This window comes from Mesoplodon densirostris, chromosome 11, assembly GCF_025265405.1.
Source record: "Mesoplodon densirostris isolate mMesDen1 chromosome 11, mMesDen1 primary haplotype, whole genome shotgun sequence".
NCBI lineage: Eukaryota > Metazoa > Chordata > Mammalia > Artiodactyla > Ziphiidae > Mesoplodon > Mesoplodon densirostris.
The window spans coordinates 50390633-50405860 of record NC_082671.1 but is presented as its reverse complement, the minus strand read 5'-3'; the positions used below and the strand labels follow the sequence as shown (position 1 = coordinate 50405860).

Sequence of the window (15228 nt, the reverse complement as noted above, 5' to 3'; positions counted from 1 at the left end):
ATACATTGTCACTCCAGGGAGCCAGCTCCACTTCAGGAGTCCGCAGCTCCCCTCACCCAGCCAACACCCAAAACCTGCATAGGAGACTGGGTCCTGAATAAACAATGCCCAGGACTCATATCCCAACTCCATAGGTTATAACAATTCATTTATTTAGCAAAAACAGAGCTAGAGGACAGTGCCCATGAGACGTCCTTGCCTCTTTGTAAACATCGACAACCAGGCCACTGGAGCCCAGGTAAGTGTGCAAACATGAGGGTACCACACTGTGTGCCCAGAGGGCCAGGGACACAGCTGGCAACCAAACAAACCCGTGAAGTCCTGAGGGCCTGCCCCCCCAAGCCCTCACTGGAGCCTGGCAAGTGCCAGGGGCAGAATCAAGGCAGCTACCCCAAGCTCAAGGGCTCACATGAGATGGCAGCGGCGCTCTTGCCCATATGAATTCTCTACCCGAGCAATCTCCTGGATGACTTTGGTGAAGATGCCTTGAGTCAGCTGCAAGGGATAAGGATTCAGGGCAAAAAAAATTGTTTAGTTCACTGCCAATACCACCCAACTCTGAGGTGAATACCCCATTCCTCCACCATCCCCACCACCAAGCAGTGCCGTAACACTGCTACCGCCACCACCTTCCTAATCTTCAGGCCCAGCACCTGCTTATCTCGAGCAGATGACTCCATAAATGTCGCTCCCCAGGACTCTGCCAGCTTTTTCCCCTCAACAGCCTGGACCTCCCTAGAAGCAAATTTGGGACATGAAAATGAAGGACAGCAATGGCCCCATGTTCTCTGCAAAATCTACAGGAGCCTAGGACTGAGGCTTGAAATATGAAATGATAGTTTTTGAAATAGAAGGGTTGTTTTGTCTTACCCTTCAAGTTAGAAATTAAGAGGTAAAATGATTGGTTCAAATCAGTGGCAGAGCCACGACAAGAGCCTGGCTCATTCCTAGTCCAGCTCACTTTCCTTCGCCTTAAGCTACAGAGATTTCCATACCTGTCTGGAGAGAGATCTGCCTTGTTCCCCACCAGCACCACTGGCAGCCTGGGAGGAAACAGCAGTTACTACAGGATCCCCTCTGTTCCCCATGGACCCCAACGTCCTTCACGTCAGAGCTGGACAACTCCCCATGAAACCAGACAGGATCTATGTCCTGACTTTCTCCTTAATTTGGATCAATACGCCCCTCTGTCCTCCCTCTCCCCTAGGGTCCACACTATGTCTTTATCCCCCAGAGCCACATACCGGGTTTTCCCGTGGCCTTCATGTAGCTTTTGGTACAGACTCTCAATGACTTGGAAACTTTAAACACAAGAAATGAATCTATAACTTTATTCTGGGACAGCCCTCAGATCCTCCCAAGTCCCCCACTCACAACCTTGGTCACTTACCTATGCATAGAGGTGACAGAATACACAAGCACATAACCATGGACCCCAATGATGAATGAATAGGGCAGAATGCTGTACTCATCCTGACAAGAAATAGAAACATCAATACCTAGATCCACAGCACTCAGATAGCCAAGGTTGGTGGGCTGTATCCTGGGGACCCTCCCTGTGGCACTCCCTACTCCAGTCACTTCTGTTCAACAAGTATTAATAGAGTAGCTCCAATCAGCGCTGCACACTGAAATGCTGCTAAAATGTTTTTCTTTTAATCCTACTTTACAGATGAGCCTCAGAGGCTACCGGACTTCATCTCCCAGGACTGAACTGCCACATTTAGATACCCTACCCCAAACTGGTACCTGCCCTGCTGTGTCCACCAGGTGTAGGTGAAACTCATCTTTGCCAAGAGTCACTATCTTGCTGTAGGCTGAAAAGAAAAGAAAACTTGACTGTGAGGTGCCTTGTAGGACTAGCAATCTGTGCCCCTGTATATTGACATAGATGGGCCAGGTCTAGAGAGCTCTCCAGGAAACTGGAGAGACAATGTTAGGCTTCTTATTGTCTACATACACACCATCCTGGACTCAGTATCTTGGAAAATCCACACTCTAGCTCCACTCAGAACAGGATTGCTAGAGGAGATTAGATTTAATGTCTAATTAAATCATCCCTCTGGCACCAGGAAAATCCCAAACTATGGACTTGGATGGGGCACCCAAGCCTTCCCTACCCAATCCCTAGGGGAGAAGTCTACTCACTATTCTCCACAGTAGGATCATAGCCTTCCAGGAACTCGCCCTCCACAAATTGATGTGCTAAAGATGTCTTCCCTGTGGGAAGCAGAGGTAATTTTATCCAAATCACCCATCCATATTCACATCCTCTGTCCTTTCGGGCTGTGGCCCTGGACTAAAGGGGACTCCAAATTAGCATGCCCCATGCAATGCTTTCCCTTAGGCTACCTTCATCCTCTTTTCGCCCTGGGTCGCTGCACCTTGGCCACCGGATGCATACAGTAGCGCCGCAGGAAGCCTTTCCCGCCGCCTTTCCCCACCCCACCCCACCCCTGGGAAGATCCGGGATTCCTTAGGACCCAGGCAGTCCTGCACCGGACACCTGAGACTTGCCCCACCCAGACCGCGCCCCCGCCATCAAATCCTGACCCCACCTCCACCCCCCCAGAGAAACGCTGAGGACCACCGCGGTGATCCAGCAGTAAAGCCCACGTTAACTCTTACATGCTCCAGCTTCCTGCAGCCTTCCACACTACCACCACCCCAGCCTTTCCAACTCCAACCTTCCAATCCTCGCTCTACAAGCTGATTCTAAGGATGCCACCATTCCTCCCTGGGTCGCCTACCCGCGGCAGTGCGCCTCCTCTGGCCAAAAAGCCGCGGTGCATCCGTGCTCTCCCCAAGACCGAGACTCACCTACGGAGCGGTATCCGAGGATGACCACCTTCCTGTAGCGAACTAACGGCATGGCAGGAGCCGGCCCCGAGGGGCTTGCAGAACTTGGGGCTGAGAGAGCCCCAAGAAGAGAAAGTCGAGTGCAGGCAGATGTAGCAACCGGCACAGGAAAGCCGCTCACCCTGAAGCTGCCAGGGGCAAGATAGAGGGAAACCAAAACAAGCGCCGCGCCCGGAGCTGCCCACGTGATCACAACACAGCAAGACTAAGGCGAGGGAGCCGGGCGACCGGGGAACCACACTGCCGCGCCGCTCAGGGCTCCGCCCACCAGGCCGCTCGCCATTGGTCCACTAGACAGGATAGGGGCGGGGCCGTTGGCAGAAGCAAAGGGCGGGCCTCACGTGGAGCGGGAGAACCAGGAGCTGCGCGTGCGCACACTAGACCCGGTTCATTCATAAAGAAACAGAAAGGAACCCGGGGTCCTAGAGGTGTTTGCGCTTTTGCAACCTAGTAAAAGCAGCTGCAAAGAATCATGGATGGATAATATCCGTTGTAGCTGGGCTGGAATTTCTGGTCAAAAGATTCTAGGTCTTCCTTTTGCAAGGTCTCCGGCGTCCTTGGGTAGGGAAAAAAAGGCCAAAGTTGCAATATATTCCCTCCGATTCCCCCAGACTTCAGCCCCAGATATTTTATTGTCGGGTTTCCACAGTCTTCCAGGATTTAACTTCGGAACTGCAAATCTTATTCCTGGGAAAATTGTTAGAATTTGTGGCCAAGTCCTCTGAGGTTTAGCTGTCATCATTATCAGTGTTTTATTTATTCAACAAATATTTATTAAGCGAATACTATATGTTTTAGGCATTTCTCTATCTTTGAAGATAGAGCAAAGAACATGAGAAGATAGAGCGAAGAACATGACAAATGAGGTCTCTGAACTCACAAAGCTTAAAACCTAGTTGGGAAGAAACAAACTTAAACAAGTAAGCATTAGATAGTATTAAGTGCTATATAGAGCAATGTGATAAGAAATAACCAGTTTAGATCAGTGACACTTCCTTTCAAAAGAAGCCCCATTTAAGCTGAAGTCTGAATGACAGTAAGCAGCCAGCTAGCAAAAGATTCAGACAGAAGAATCCATCAGTGCTATGGTGCTAGGGTGGAAATAAATTTGTTAAAATCTAGAAAAGAGAGAGAGAGAGAAAGCCAGTTAGCCTAAAATGAAATCTAAGAGGATGGCAGGGGCCAGACCATGTAGAGTAGTTTGGACTAATTCTAAGTACCTAGAAAGCTGTTGATTATGTTACTAAGTAAGTTGGGTCATGACATGATCTGAATTGTGTTTCTAAAAGATCTCCCTGGCTGTAGAGAATGGATTGGGGTTTGAGAGAAACAGGAGCAAGTGGAGCAAGCAGGAAGATCAGCTAGGAGACTGTTACTTGTAGTCCAGGTGAGAGGTGAGGGTGGCTTGACTAGAGTGGTAGAGATGAATGAAGCTGAGAATTCAGCCTCAAAACTGAGGCTGAGGTTAAGCTGGCTTGCTTGCTGAAGGATTGGATACAGGAGGTGAGGGAGGATAAAGAGGAAAGAAACCTAGATTTAGAGTGCTACTTTGTGCCAGGTGCATTTCATTGTCATCTCATTTAATATTCTCCACGGCCTGAGGTGTTAATTGGCATTATTAATTCATTCACCAACAAATATTTATCACACAACCACCATGTCCCAGGCACCCTTCCAGGTGCTTAAAATAGAGCCATGAACAACAGGGACAAGGTCTTTGCTTACAAGGAGCAAGTATTTTGGGGGAGAAGACCAACAATCTACAAGCAAACAATAAATGAGTTACAGTTAAAAAGTAATAACTGCATGGGCTTCCCTGGTGGCGCAGTGGTTGAGAGTCTGCCTGCCGATGCAGGGGACACGGGTTCGTGCCCCGGTCCGGGAGGATCCCACATGCCGCAGAGCGGCTGGGCCCGTGAGCCATGGCCGCTGAGCCTGTGCGTCCGGAGCCTGTGCTCCGCAATGGGAGAGGCCACAACAGTTACAGGCCTGCGTACCGCAAAAAAAAAAAAAAAAAAGTAATAACTGCAGGGACCTCCCTGGTGGTTCAGTGGTTAAGACTCCATGCTCCCAATGCAGGGGGCCCCAGTTTGATCCCTGGTCAGGGAACTAGATCCTGCATGCCACAACTAAAAAAGACCCCGTGTGCCGCAATGAAGATCCTGCGTGCTGCAACTAAGACCCAGTGCAGCGAAAGAGAGAGGGAAAGAAAGAAAAAAGTAATAACTGCAATGAGAAAAAATAAACAAGACATTAGTGGGCTAACCCACTGAGAGTAACCTGGGGTGTTACACCTCTTTTTTTATATAATATCCTAGGAAGCTGACGAGGTAACATTTGTGCCTGAGACTTGGGTAATGGGTAGCTATTATCACTGTTCTCTTTCAGTTGTGGAAACTGAGAGTCATACAGGTAGCACACAGAAGTTGTTTCTTTTGGAAGGCCCTGATGAGGTGGGTGTGTAGGAGTTAGACTGGATTAGAGGACAGGCTTTATAAAACTATAGAACCAACTCATGCTTTAAAATGTCCACATTGGGGCTTCCCTGGTGGTGCAGTGGTTGAGAATCCGCCTGCCAATGCAGGGGCACAGGTTGGAGCCTTGGTCCGGGAAGATCCCACATGCCGTAGAGCAACTAAGCCTGGCGCCACAACTACTGAGCCTGCGCTCTAGAGCCCATGAGCCACAACTACTGAGCCCACGTGCCACAACTACTGAAGCCCGCGCGCTTAGAGCCCATGCTGCACAACAAGAGAATCCACCGCAATGAGAAGCCTGAGTACGACAACGAAGAGTAGCCCCTGCTCGTCACAACTAGAGAAAGCCCACACACAGCAATGAAGACCCAACACAGCCAAAATAAAATTATTAATTTTTAAACAATGTCCAGATCTACAAAAGTTGTTTCAAAGAGCCACCTTTTTAAAATTATTTATTTATTTATTTATTTTTGGCTGCACTGGGTCTTCATTGCTGCGCGCAGGCTTTCTCTAGTTGCGGCAAGCTGGGGCTACTCTTCCTTGGTGCGCAGGCTTCTTATTGCGGAGGTTTCTCTTGCTGCGAAGCCAGGCTCTAGGCACACGGGCTTCAGTAGTTGTGGCTCACAGGCTCAGTAGTTGTGGAACGTGGGCTCTAGAGTGCAGGCTCAGTAGTTGTGGCTCACAGGCTTATTTGCTCCGCGGCATGTGGGATCTTTCCAGACCAGGTCTCGAACCCATGTCCCCTGTATTGGCAGGTGGATTCTTAACCACTGCACCACCAGTGAAGTCCCCAAAGAGCCACTTCTTTTTTTTTTTTTTTTAATGTTGGGGGTAGGAGTTTATTTATTTATTTATTTATTTTTGCTGTGTTGGGTCTTCGTTTCCGTGTGAGGGCTTTCTCTAGTTGTGGCAATCAGGGGCTACTCTTCATTGCGGTGCGTGGGCCTCTCACTATCGCAGCCTCTCTTGTTGCGGAGCACAGGCTCCAGATGCGCAGGCTCAGTAGTTGTGACTCACGGGCCTAGTTGCTCCGCGGCATGTGGGATCCTCCCAGACCAGGGCTCAAACCCGTGTCCCCTGCATTAGCAGGCAGATTCTCAACCACTGCGCCACCAGGGAAGCCCTAAAGAGCCACTTCTTAATCTGGCCTCAGAAAGGAACCCAAATACCTTTTCTACTGGGTAAAGGAAGTTCCCTGCAGACCAGCAATTTTATGCTGGATTATTGGGCTTGAATGATGTTGGTGGTAGTTCCAGGTTAGGTTTTAAGCACTGTAGGATAAAACAAAGAACTGGATTCAATTCAATAAAAGTTTATTCATCTCCTACTTTGTACCAGGCAGTCTGACCATGTTTTGCACACTAGGGATATAAAGATAAATAATATTGATAGATGATTTTTATGCTGTTTGTCTTTCCACATTAACTCTCTACTCTTTTCTACCCAGATCTGTGTCCAGAGGTAGACCTTGCCCCTTGGATTCCAGTGGGGTTCAGCCAAAGAGGAGTACTCACAGAAGATCAAATGGAAGGAAGAGAAGGTCTGTTCCCACACTGAAGGTCACAGCACCTCTCAAAGCACTCCCCCAACCCTAACACAGACAGCTCTCAGTGTTCTGTTTCCAGTAATTCCCTCCCCTTACCCTTCAGTCCTACAGTAATAACAGCCTCTCTGATACTCACCCGGAGGTGTTATTCTATCCCTTTTGCTTCCCTACACCTTGCCCACACCTTTGTAAATAATCTCTTTATTAAATCATCCTCAAACTCTCTTGTTTTCAATCAAGAAGAAGGCAAAAGGACTAAGGCAAAGGGCTTTCTCTTGTAGTTTTTTCTGGATGAGAAGATCTCACAGAAGGTTTTCACCTATGTCTTCTTGAACAGAACTGTATCATATGGCCATCTCTACCTGCAAAAGAGCCTGGAAATTTTAGCATTTTCTTTACCACCCTCTATAGTATAGGAAGGTAAAAGAGAATAGGAACAAATGTTTACTGAGCCATTCTACAAGACCTGCATATCTTGGGACCAAGATATTTGTTTGTTAAATATGTCACCGTAAAAGGTAGGGCATAAACGGTTACTTTGTAAAGATCAGAGGTAGGGACTTCCCTGGTGGTGCAGTGGTTAAGAATCCCCCTGCCAATGCGGGGACACGGATTGGAGCCCTGGCCTGGGAAGATCCCACATGCCACAGAGCAACTAAGCCCGTGCACCACAACTACTGAGCCTGAGTTCTACAGCCCGTGAGCCACAACTACTGAGCCTGTGTGCCACAACTAATGAAGCCTGTGAGCCTAGAGGCCATGCTCCACAGCAAGAGAAGCCACCGCAATGAGAAGCCTGTGCACCGCAATGAAGAGTAGCCCCCGTTAGCCACAACTAGAGAAAGCCTGCCTGTAGCAACGAAGACCCAACGCAGCCAAAAATAAATAAATAAATAATAAATTAATTTTTAAAAATCACAGATATGCAAAGATCACCAATATAGGATAAAATAAAGGAAGCAAACTATCCTAATGTTAGGTAGATATGCTTAGAATAAAATTTCTAGTGACAGCAGCATACATTGCTCTGTCTCAAACCACTGAGACAAAGTAAAGATGAGCTGCTCCCAGAAAACCGTTTTAAGTATCTCTATGAAAAGTGAAAACATCTTTACTCTGTTCCATTGAAATGATGGGTTCCACTTTACAGCTCTTCAGAGAGTCTTGATTTTCCACAGTTTTGGTAGAGAAAGGCTTCACCTCCCTGCTGATGTATGTTATCGACTGTTGCATAACAAACTATATCAAAACTTGGTGGTTTAAAACAATAACAATGTATTATTTCTCATGATTTTGTGGATTAAATTGGCAGTTCTTCTGTCGTCTCTCCTGGACTCACTCATGGGGCTACCAGAGGCCACAGACCCTGTTGGGTAGCCCTCTCTTTCAACTAGACACAGTTGCAGCTCTCTTGAGTTCTTGTAATCCTTCCTTCCCTTGTCCCTTCAGGCCTAGGGGTGAGCACCTCTGAGGACTCCCCACTGATGCCAGACTGAATGCTTCACCACGCTTGTAGATACTTCATTACTCTGTCCACACCTTTATGAATATCCCTTTCATTATATGATCTTCAGTTTCCCATTTGAGTATGCAATCTGTTTCCTCCAAGGATTCTGGATGATACACCTCTGAATGTTATAGTAGGGAAAATTATCAGGCAAAAGATTAGAAGGCAAAATTATATCATCTCACATTACAGTATAAGTAGCTAGAAGCATGGAAGAAATTTTTCTTCAAAAAAAGAAGAGAGAGAGAGAGAGGAAGGAAGAAAGGAATTAAGGAAGAAAGAAAAGAAAAGTTGATTGATTCTGTCTGGAAGGATCAGAGATTCCACATGATAACTGAGCTGAGCCTTAAAGCTCAAGAAGGCCCTAAGCAAAAATGCAAAATGCTGGGATGGTGAGGAATAAATTAGGAGTTTGGGATTAACATATACACACTACTATATATAAAATAGATAACCAACAAGGACCTACAGTATAGCACAGGGAACTATACTCAATAACTTGTGTATTTCTTTTTATAAATTTTTTTTTGGCGGTGTTGGGTCTTTATTGTTGCCTGCGGGCTTTCTCTATTTGTGGCGAGTGGGGGCTACTCTTCCTTGTGGTGTGCGGGCTTCTCATTGTGGTGGCTTCTCTTTTGGTGGAGCACAGGCTCTAGGCGCATGGGTTTCAGTAGTTGTCTCTCGTGGGCTCTAGAGCGCAGGCTCAGTAGTTGTGGCGCATGGGCTTAGTTGCTCTGCAGCATGTGGGATCTTCCCGGACCAGAGCTCGAGCCCGTGTCTCCTGCATTGGCAGGGGGATTCTTAACCACTGAGCCACCAGGGAAGTCCCTATACTCAATATCTTGTAGTAACCTATAATGGAAAAGAATCTGAAAAAGTGAATCAGTATATATATGTATATATATATATATATATATATATATATATATATGGATGTATATATATATATATGGATGTATATACACACACAACTGAATCACTTTGCTGTGATTTCCTGAAACTAACACAACATTGTAAATCAACTATACTTCAATAAAAAATTTTTTTTAAGGCAAAATGCTCAGAGAAGAGTGAAAGCACAGTGTGTCTGGAAATACAGAGTGGACCCTGTACCTGGAGCATTCTGTGGAGGGGAGCTATGTGTGGAAATTCAGGCTGGAAATTTGACTGGGATCACATCAGGGAGGGCTATGAATGCCAGCTTTAAGAATTTGGTCTTGGGACTTCCTTGGTGGCGAAGTGCTTAAGAATCCACCTGCCAGTGCAGGGAACATAGGTTCGAGCCCTGGTCCAGGAAGATCCCACATGCCGAGGAGCGGCTAAGCCCGTGTGCCACAACTACTGAGCCCGCGTGCCACAACTACTGAAGCCCACGTGCCTAGAGCCCGTGCTCCGCAACAAGAGAAGCCACCACAGTGAGAAGCCCACGCACTGCAACGAAGAGTAGCCCCCGCTCGCCGCGACTAGAGAAAGCCCGCGCGCAGCCATGAAGACCCGAAGAAGCCAAAAATAAATAAATAAATAATTTAAAATTTAAGGGCTTCCCTGGTGGCGCAGTGGTTGAAAGTCCGCCTGCCGATTCAGGGCACACGGGTTCGTGCCCCGGTCAGGGAAGATCTCACATGCCGCGGAGCGGCTGGGCCCGTGAGCCATGGCCGCTGAGGCTGCGTGTTCGGAGCCTGTGCTCCTCAACGGGAGAGGTCACAACAGTGAGAGAACCACGTACCGCAAAAAAAAAAAAAATTAGAAAAAAAGAATTTGGTCTTTATTCTGTACCCCAGGGTTTTCAAAATATACAACTAGTGCTATGTAAGATGACTTAGGTAATACACAAAAGAAATTTTTTTTGCTATGTAATTTTTAATGTGTGGTAGGAAAAGCAAGAGCTATAATGCCCAAACGCTGACTTCACAGATATTGTTGCTTAGAAGAGGTTGAAATTGGTAGAAAGAGAAGACAGTGAAATTAGAGAAAAATATTAAACAATTATATGGGTGGAATGGGTCTATATGGACATAGTCATGAAAATAGTACAAGGTTTGGGAAGCACTGCAATAAGCAAAGGGACCTTTGATGTTTCCTTGGTGGGAGTGTTATGGGGAGGGCAGTACCATGAAGACAGCTGTGCTTTGTAAGGATCATGCTGGCGACCCTGTGGAGGAGAATGCACCGAGAGAGACTGGGGCTGGAGGCAGGAGCACTGTTAGGAAGCTGATACCCAGGAGGAGAAAGATGAGGCCCTGGACCACAGTAGCAACAGAGAGGATGGTGAGGACTCACACAAAGTGCACTCCAGATTCAAGTTAAAAAGTTGATGACCTGATTAATAGAGACAAAATTCCATTTATAGATTTGGAGGACAGGGGAAGAACGGGAATTGCTTAGTGGGGGCATGGGGAGAGTACTGAATTAATGCACTGGTTTTTTTGTGTGTTTCTTTTTTGCGGTACGTGGGCCTCTCACTGTCGTGGCCTCTCCTGTTGCAGAGCACAGGCTCCGGACACGCAGGCTCAGCGGCCATGGCTCATGGGCCCAGCCGCTCCGCGGCACGTGGGATCTTCCGGGACCGGGGCATGAACCCGTGTCCCCTGCATCGGCAGGTGGACTCTCAACCACTGCGCCACCAGGGAAGCCCAGTGCACTTATTTTTGACATGTGGATTTTGGGGCGCCTCCCAGATGTTCACATGTCGATGGGCCACTTAAGGATATGTGTCTCTAGGCACTGCCCAGAAAAATAGCCAGGATACACGTGCAGGCATGTTCCCTACATGTTCCATATGTCTGGTTCTTTCCTCACTCTTACACCTATTCTTGAATTCTGTTATCATGGAGTTTGATAAACACCAACCCATTTCAGGAAAATGAGAAATACTTAGCTCCTCTCAGGGGACCTTGCTCGATCCAGGGATCACAACCAGCAACTTCCAAAATAAGTGAATTATAACATATTAGAGCTGGAGGACCTTAGTGATCATCTGGTACAGTTATTCTAAAGGGTGAGGACACATAAGAGTCACCTGGAGGGTTTGTTAATGCACAGATTGCTGGGACCTACACCAGAAGTTTTTGATTCAGTAGGTCTGGGTAGGGCCCAAGAATCTGCATTTTGAGCAATTTCCAGGTTATACTGAGGTTGCTGGTCTGGGGACTACACTTTGAGAGCCACTGATGTAGCACAACTTCTCCAGACTGCAGGCTGAGAAACTGCAGCCTGGAGAGGTAAAGTGCATCATAGCAGCAAAACATATTGGAAAGAACATGGACTTTGCAGTCAATCAGACCTGGTTTCAAATCCTGGCTGGCTCACTATGTGATCTCAGGCAGGTACTTAACTGCTCTGAGCCTCAGTTTCTCTTCTATGAAATGGTTAGAACAATAAGATAGTAGATGTTTGTCATTCTTTCTGGCTGCCACAGAAAGATCGAGTTCCAGGGTGGATAGTGGCCGTGGGGTCAGCAGCGCCCTCCAGCATCCAGTCAGGGCATTGGTCTGCAAACTGCACTGTCTAGTGTTTAGTGGCAGTTGCCACAGTGCCCCTGTTGGCTTGGTTCTATGATTTGAGGCATTGTTTCTGTCTGTACAACCTTGGAACCCAGACCCCCAGCCCTCCTGTGACCTGCTTAAATCTTTCTGGAATCAAATACTTATTTTGCACAACTGTTGTGAGAAGTAAATGAGATAATGTATGTGATATCCCTATCACTCTGTTAAAAAATAGTTGGTACTCATTACATTGAAGCCATCATAGTAATTATCGTTATTAGTTTGAAAATGAATTCGCAGTTTGGCCAGAGAGGTATGCCCAGAGGCAGATGGTCTGGATCCCTCCCTGGACATCACTGAGAAAGATGATGCTGGGAAGAGCACTCAGTCTAGCCAACTTGGGAACTGGACTTGCTCAGGACCTCCAAAGGCTCATGTGCTAGGGAAGCCTCACAATAATTCATGAACGCCTGATTTGGGTTCCCACCACGCCAACGTGTGTATCTGTTGCTTTCCCTTTCCACTACTGAGGAAGTCTGTGCATCCTCTATCTAGGGCACTCCCTTTTCAGCGAGGTACCAATTTGTTGCCTGATGAGCAAAACATTAGGATAAAAGAAGAGGACTAACTCTGTGAAGGTATTTTGGCCAGGACACGTGGAGGCCCAGAGAACCATCCCTGCCCCACCAGTGACCACATTCGGCACTTCTCTCCCCAAGATAATTCTGGGCACATGGTAACAATTCTGACTGACTGAGTTGCCCGTTTGCCACATTCCGTTTTGGATCAATAGATTGATATTTGTTGATCAATGACTTTTTCTTTCATTTTAGATACATTAATATCAAGCCGATGAAGTTGAGAGAAATCTTTTTCTTCTTCTACCTTACTCTTCACTTCCTCTTTGTCCAATCAACCACCAAATCCTATCAATCCCACAAATACAAATATTTCCTGAAACTGTCCTTTCCATCTCCATTGCCACCTCTTTATCTCAACCAACATCATCTCTCATTATCTCATTATCCTTTTTGCTTGCTCTCCTCCCTGGGCCAACTCCCTTCTAACTCCATTCTCCACTTAGGAGCTAGAGTGATCTTTTTAAAACCCAAATTGGATCAGGCCACTCCTCTAAGCTAAAACCTAATTAATTTAATCCATTAAAATGACTGCCTGTTTCTCCAGAAAACTGTCAGAAATCCCCAGCATAGTACAATGCCTAATAGTATTTGCAGGGGCTTTAATAAATATTTGTTGAAGGGAGGGAGTCAAGTCTCTGGACCTGAGAGGAACTGCCTTGTCTCTTTGTGTGTTAATTTGACTTGTTTAAATCTCAAAGTATCTCCTTGTTTCCAACCTCTTGGAAACACCTCATTGTAGTAGCCTCTGGCATCTCTTACAAAGTGATTTTCCTCAAGGTCACACAGCTGGTGCATAGGCACCAAATAGAATATACAGCCCTATTATTCTTCACTGTGGAGCCACCGTTATGTGAGAAGCAATCACAGTTGAAAAGTGACAACCACCAGTAGCATGCTTGATCCTCCTGCACACCACCAAGTTTCCAGGCCTCAGTATAGAGTCTTTCAGAGATAAAGGAAATCCACCTTCTTACCCCACCAAAGAAGCCCCTTCATCTTTAGACAATTCTACAAGTTACTGAAAATGAGACTTTTCAAAGAATAATCCATCCTAGCCAGTTTATCAAAGGATAGAGATAAGGAGGGAAAGGAGGTTGTGTGTGAGAGAGAGACCCACACCCTCCCTCATGTGGTGGTGCTAAGGTGCTTTGGGCCAGCTGCCTCCAAGAGAAGAGGAAGGTGGGTGACTTTGACTCCAGCTTAGTTCAGGGAGAGATTCATGATATCTAGCCTCAAAGATTCTACGAGCTACTATAGACTAGCCAGGGACTAGAACAAGGAAAGGATGTGTGTGGAGGAAATGGGATTAATCCCAGCTCACATGTTGGGTGGAATCCCAGCTGCTGCAGCTGCTGAGGGCTTAACCAGCTGTTCCCTGGGCAGCTGCAATGTTCAGCCCAGACCTGGCTCTCAGGGTGGCAGCTCTGTCTCAGCTTAGGGCCATCAGCTCCAAGCAAAGTCAAGCCTCCATGGAAAGAATCGCTGGAAAGCAAAAGAGAATAGCAGAAAAAGAGTCCTTAGTTCCAGTAAATCCTGTTTGGACAGGATTGTTGGTTTGAAAGCAGACCACTGTGTTCTTAGGTTATGTGGTCTCAAGGAGGGAAGTTGAGAGACAGTTGGGGTTCAGGTTTCAGAGAGAAGCAAAGCCAGGGCTTGAGGTACCACTTTCAGTTCTGTTCCTATCTTATCCTGTCCTGCTCCAGTTTCCCTACGCTGCCCCCACCTCCATCTGTTCCCATAACACGCTCTGTGTAGGGACGGGGGCATTTCCTACTTGTGGTCAGAATTAGCGATACTCATATGCTCAGATGAGAACCAACCTACTTAGGGATAAAGATGACCCAAAAAGCCCATCCAATTGGCAATTTCCTTTTTTATTTATTTATGGCATGTGGGATCTTAGTTCCCTGACCAGGGATGGAACCCTTGCCCTCTGGCGTGGAAGCACAGAGTCCTAACCGCTGGGCCACCAGGGAAGTCCCAGCAATTTCCTTTTTTTATTTTTATTTTTATTATTATTCTTTTTTTCTTCTCGGTACGCGGGCCTCTCACTGCCGCGGCCTCTCCCGATGCGGAGCACAGGCTCCGGAGGCGCAGGCCCAGCGGCCATGGCTCACGGGCCCAGCTGCTCCGCGGCATGTGGGATCCTCCCAGACCGGGGCACGAACCCATGTCCCCTGCATCGGCAGGTGGACCCCCAACCACTGCACCACCAGGAAAGCCCAGCAATTTCCTTTTTTTAAAATGCAAGTTTGGCTTTTCCCCTCACCTGCTTCAAATCCTGCAATTGCTTTCCAACTTCCAGACAGGATTGAAAATCCTTAAAGTCGACCCCATCTCCCGCTCACTATACTGAACTTGTCGATGCTCCTCAGATTCATCTTACTGTTGCTCCCCAACTCCGGGCATTTGCACATGCTGTTCCCTCGGCTTGAACAACTCTTACCTATCGTACAGGTCTCAGCTTAAATGCCACTTCTCATCTCTTTACCACACTCAACAACCTTCTAACCACTTATGCCTGTCTCACCAGATGACCTGTAAGAGCGATGCCTGATTTTATTGTCCTATGCCCAAGGCACAACACAATATTTGACACATAGTAGGCACTCAGTAAACCCTCATTAAAGATAGCACTTTCTCATGGGAGATGTTCATCATTAACCAAGTCACATATAGAGACAATAACAGGGAGAGGAAGTTTTAAATG

At 47.0% G+C, this 15228-nt stretch overlaps 1 protein-coding gene across 2 annotated transcripts; it reads right to left on the bottom strand.

The window, feature by feature from the left end:
- RHEBL1 (RHEB like 1) lies at window positions 1–3059 on the bottom strand. Of its 2 annotated transcripts, XM_060113487.1 has the most exons (8): window positions 2821–3059; window positions 2149–2220; window positions 1750–1817; window positions 1391–1473; window positions 1245–1301; window positions 996–1043; window positions 654–735; window positions 1–495 (listed from the first exon to the last, which is right to left on the bottom strand). In XM_060113487.1, the coding sequence occupies exons 1-8, from the start codon at window positions 2870–2872 to the stop codon at window positions 406–408; spliced, it is 552 nt and encodes a 183-aa protein (XP_059969470.1). In that variant the 5' UTR covers window positions 2873–3059; the 3' UTR covers window positions 1–405. The 2 variants fall into 2 exon arrangements, with proteins under 2 accessions (XP_059969470.1, XP_059969472.1); XM_060113489.1 differs by lacking the exon at window positions 1245–1301.
- Between the last annotated feature and the right edge of the window lie 12169 nt (window positions 3060–15228).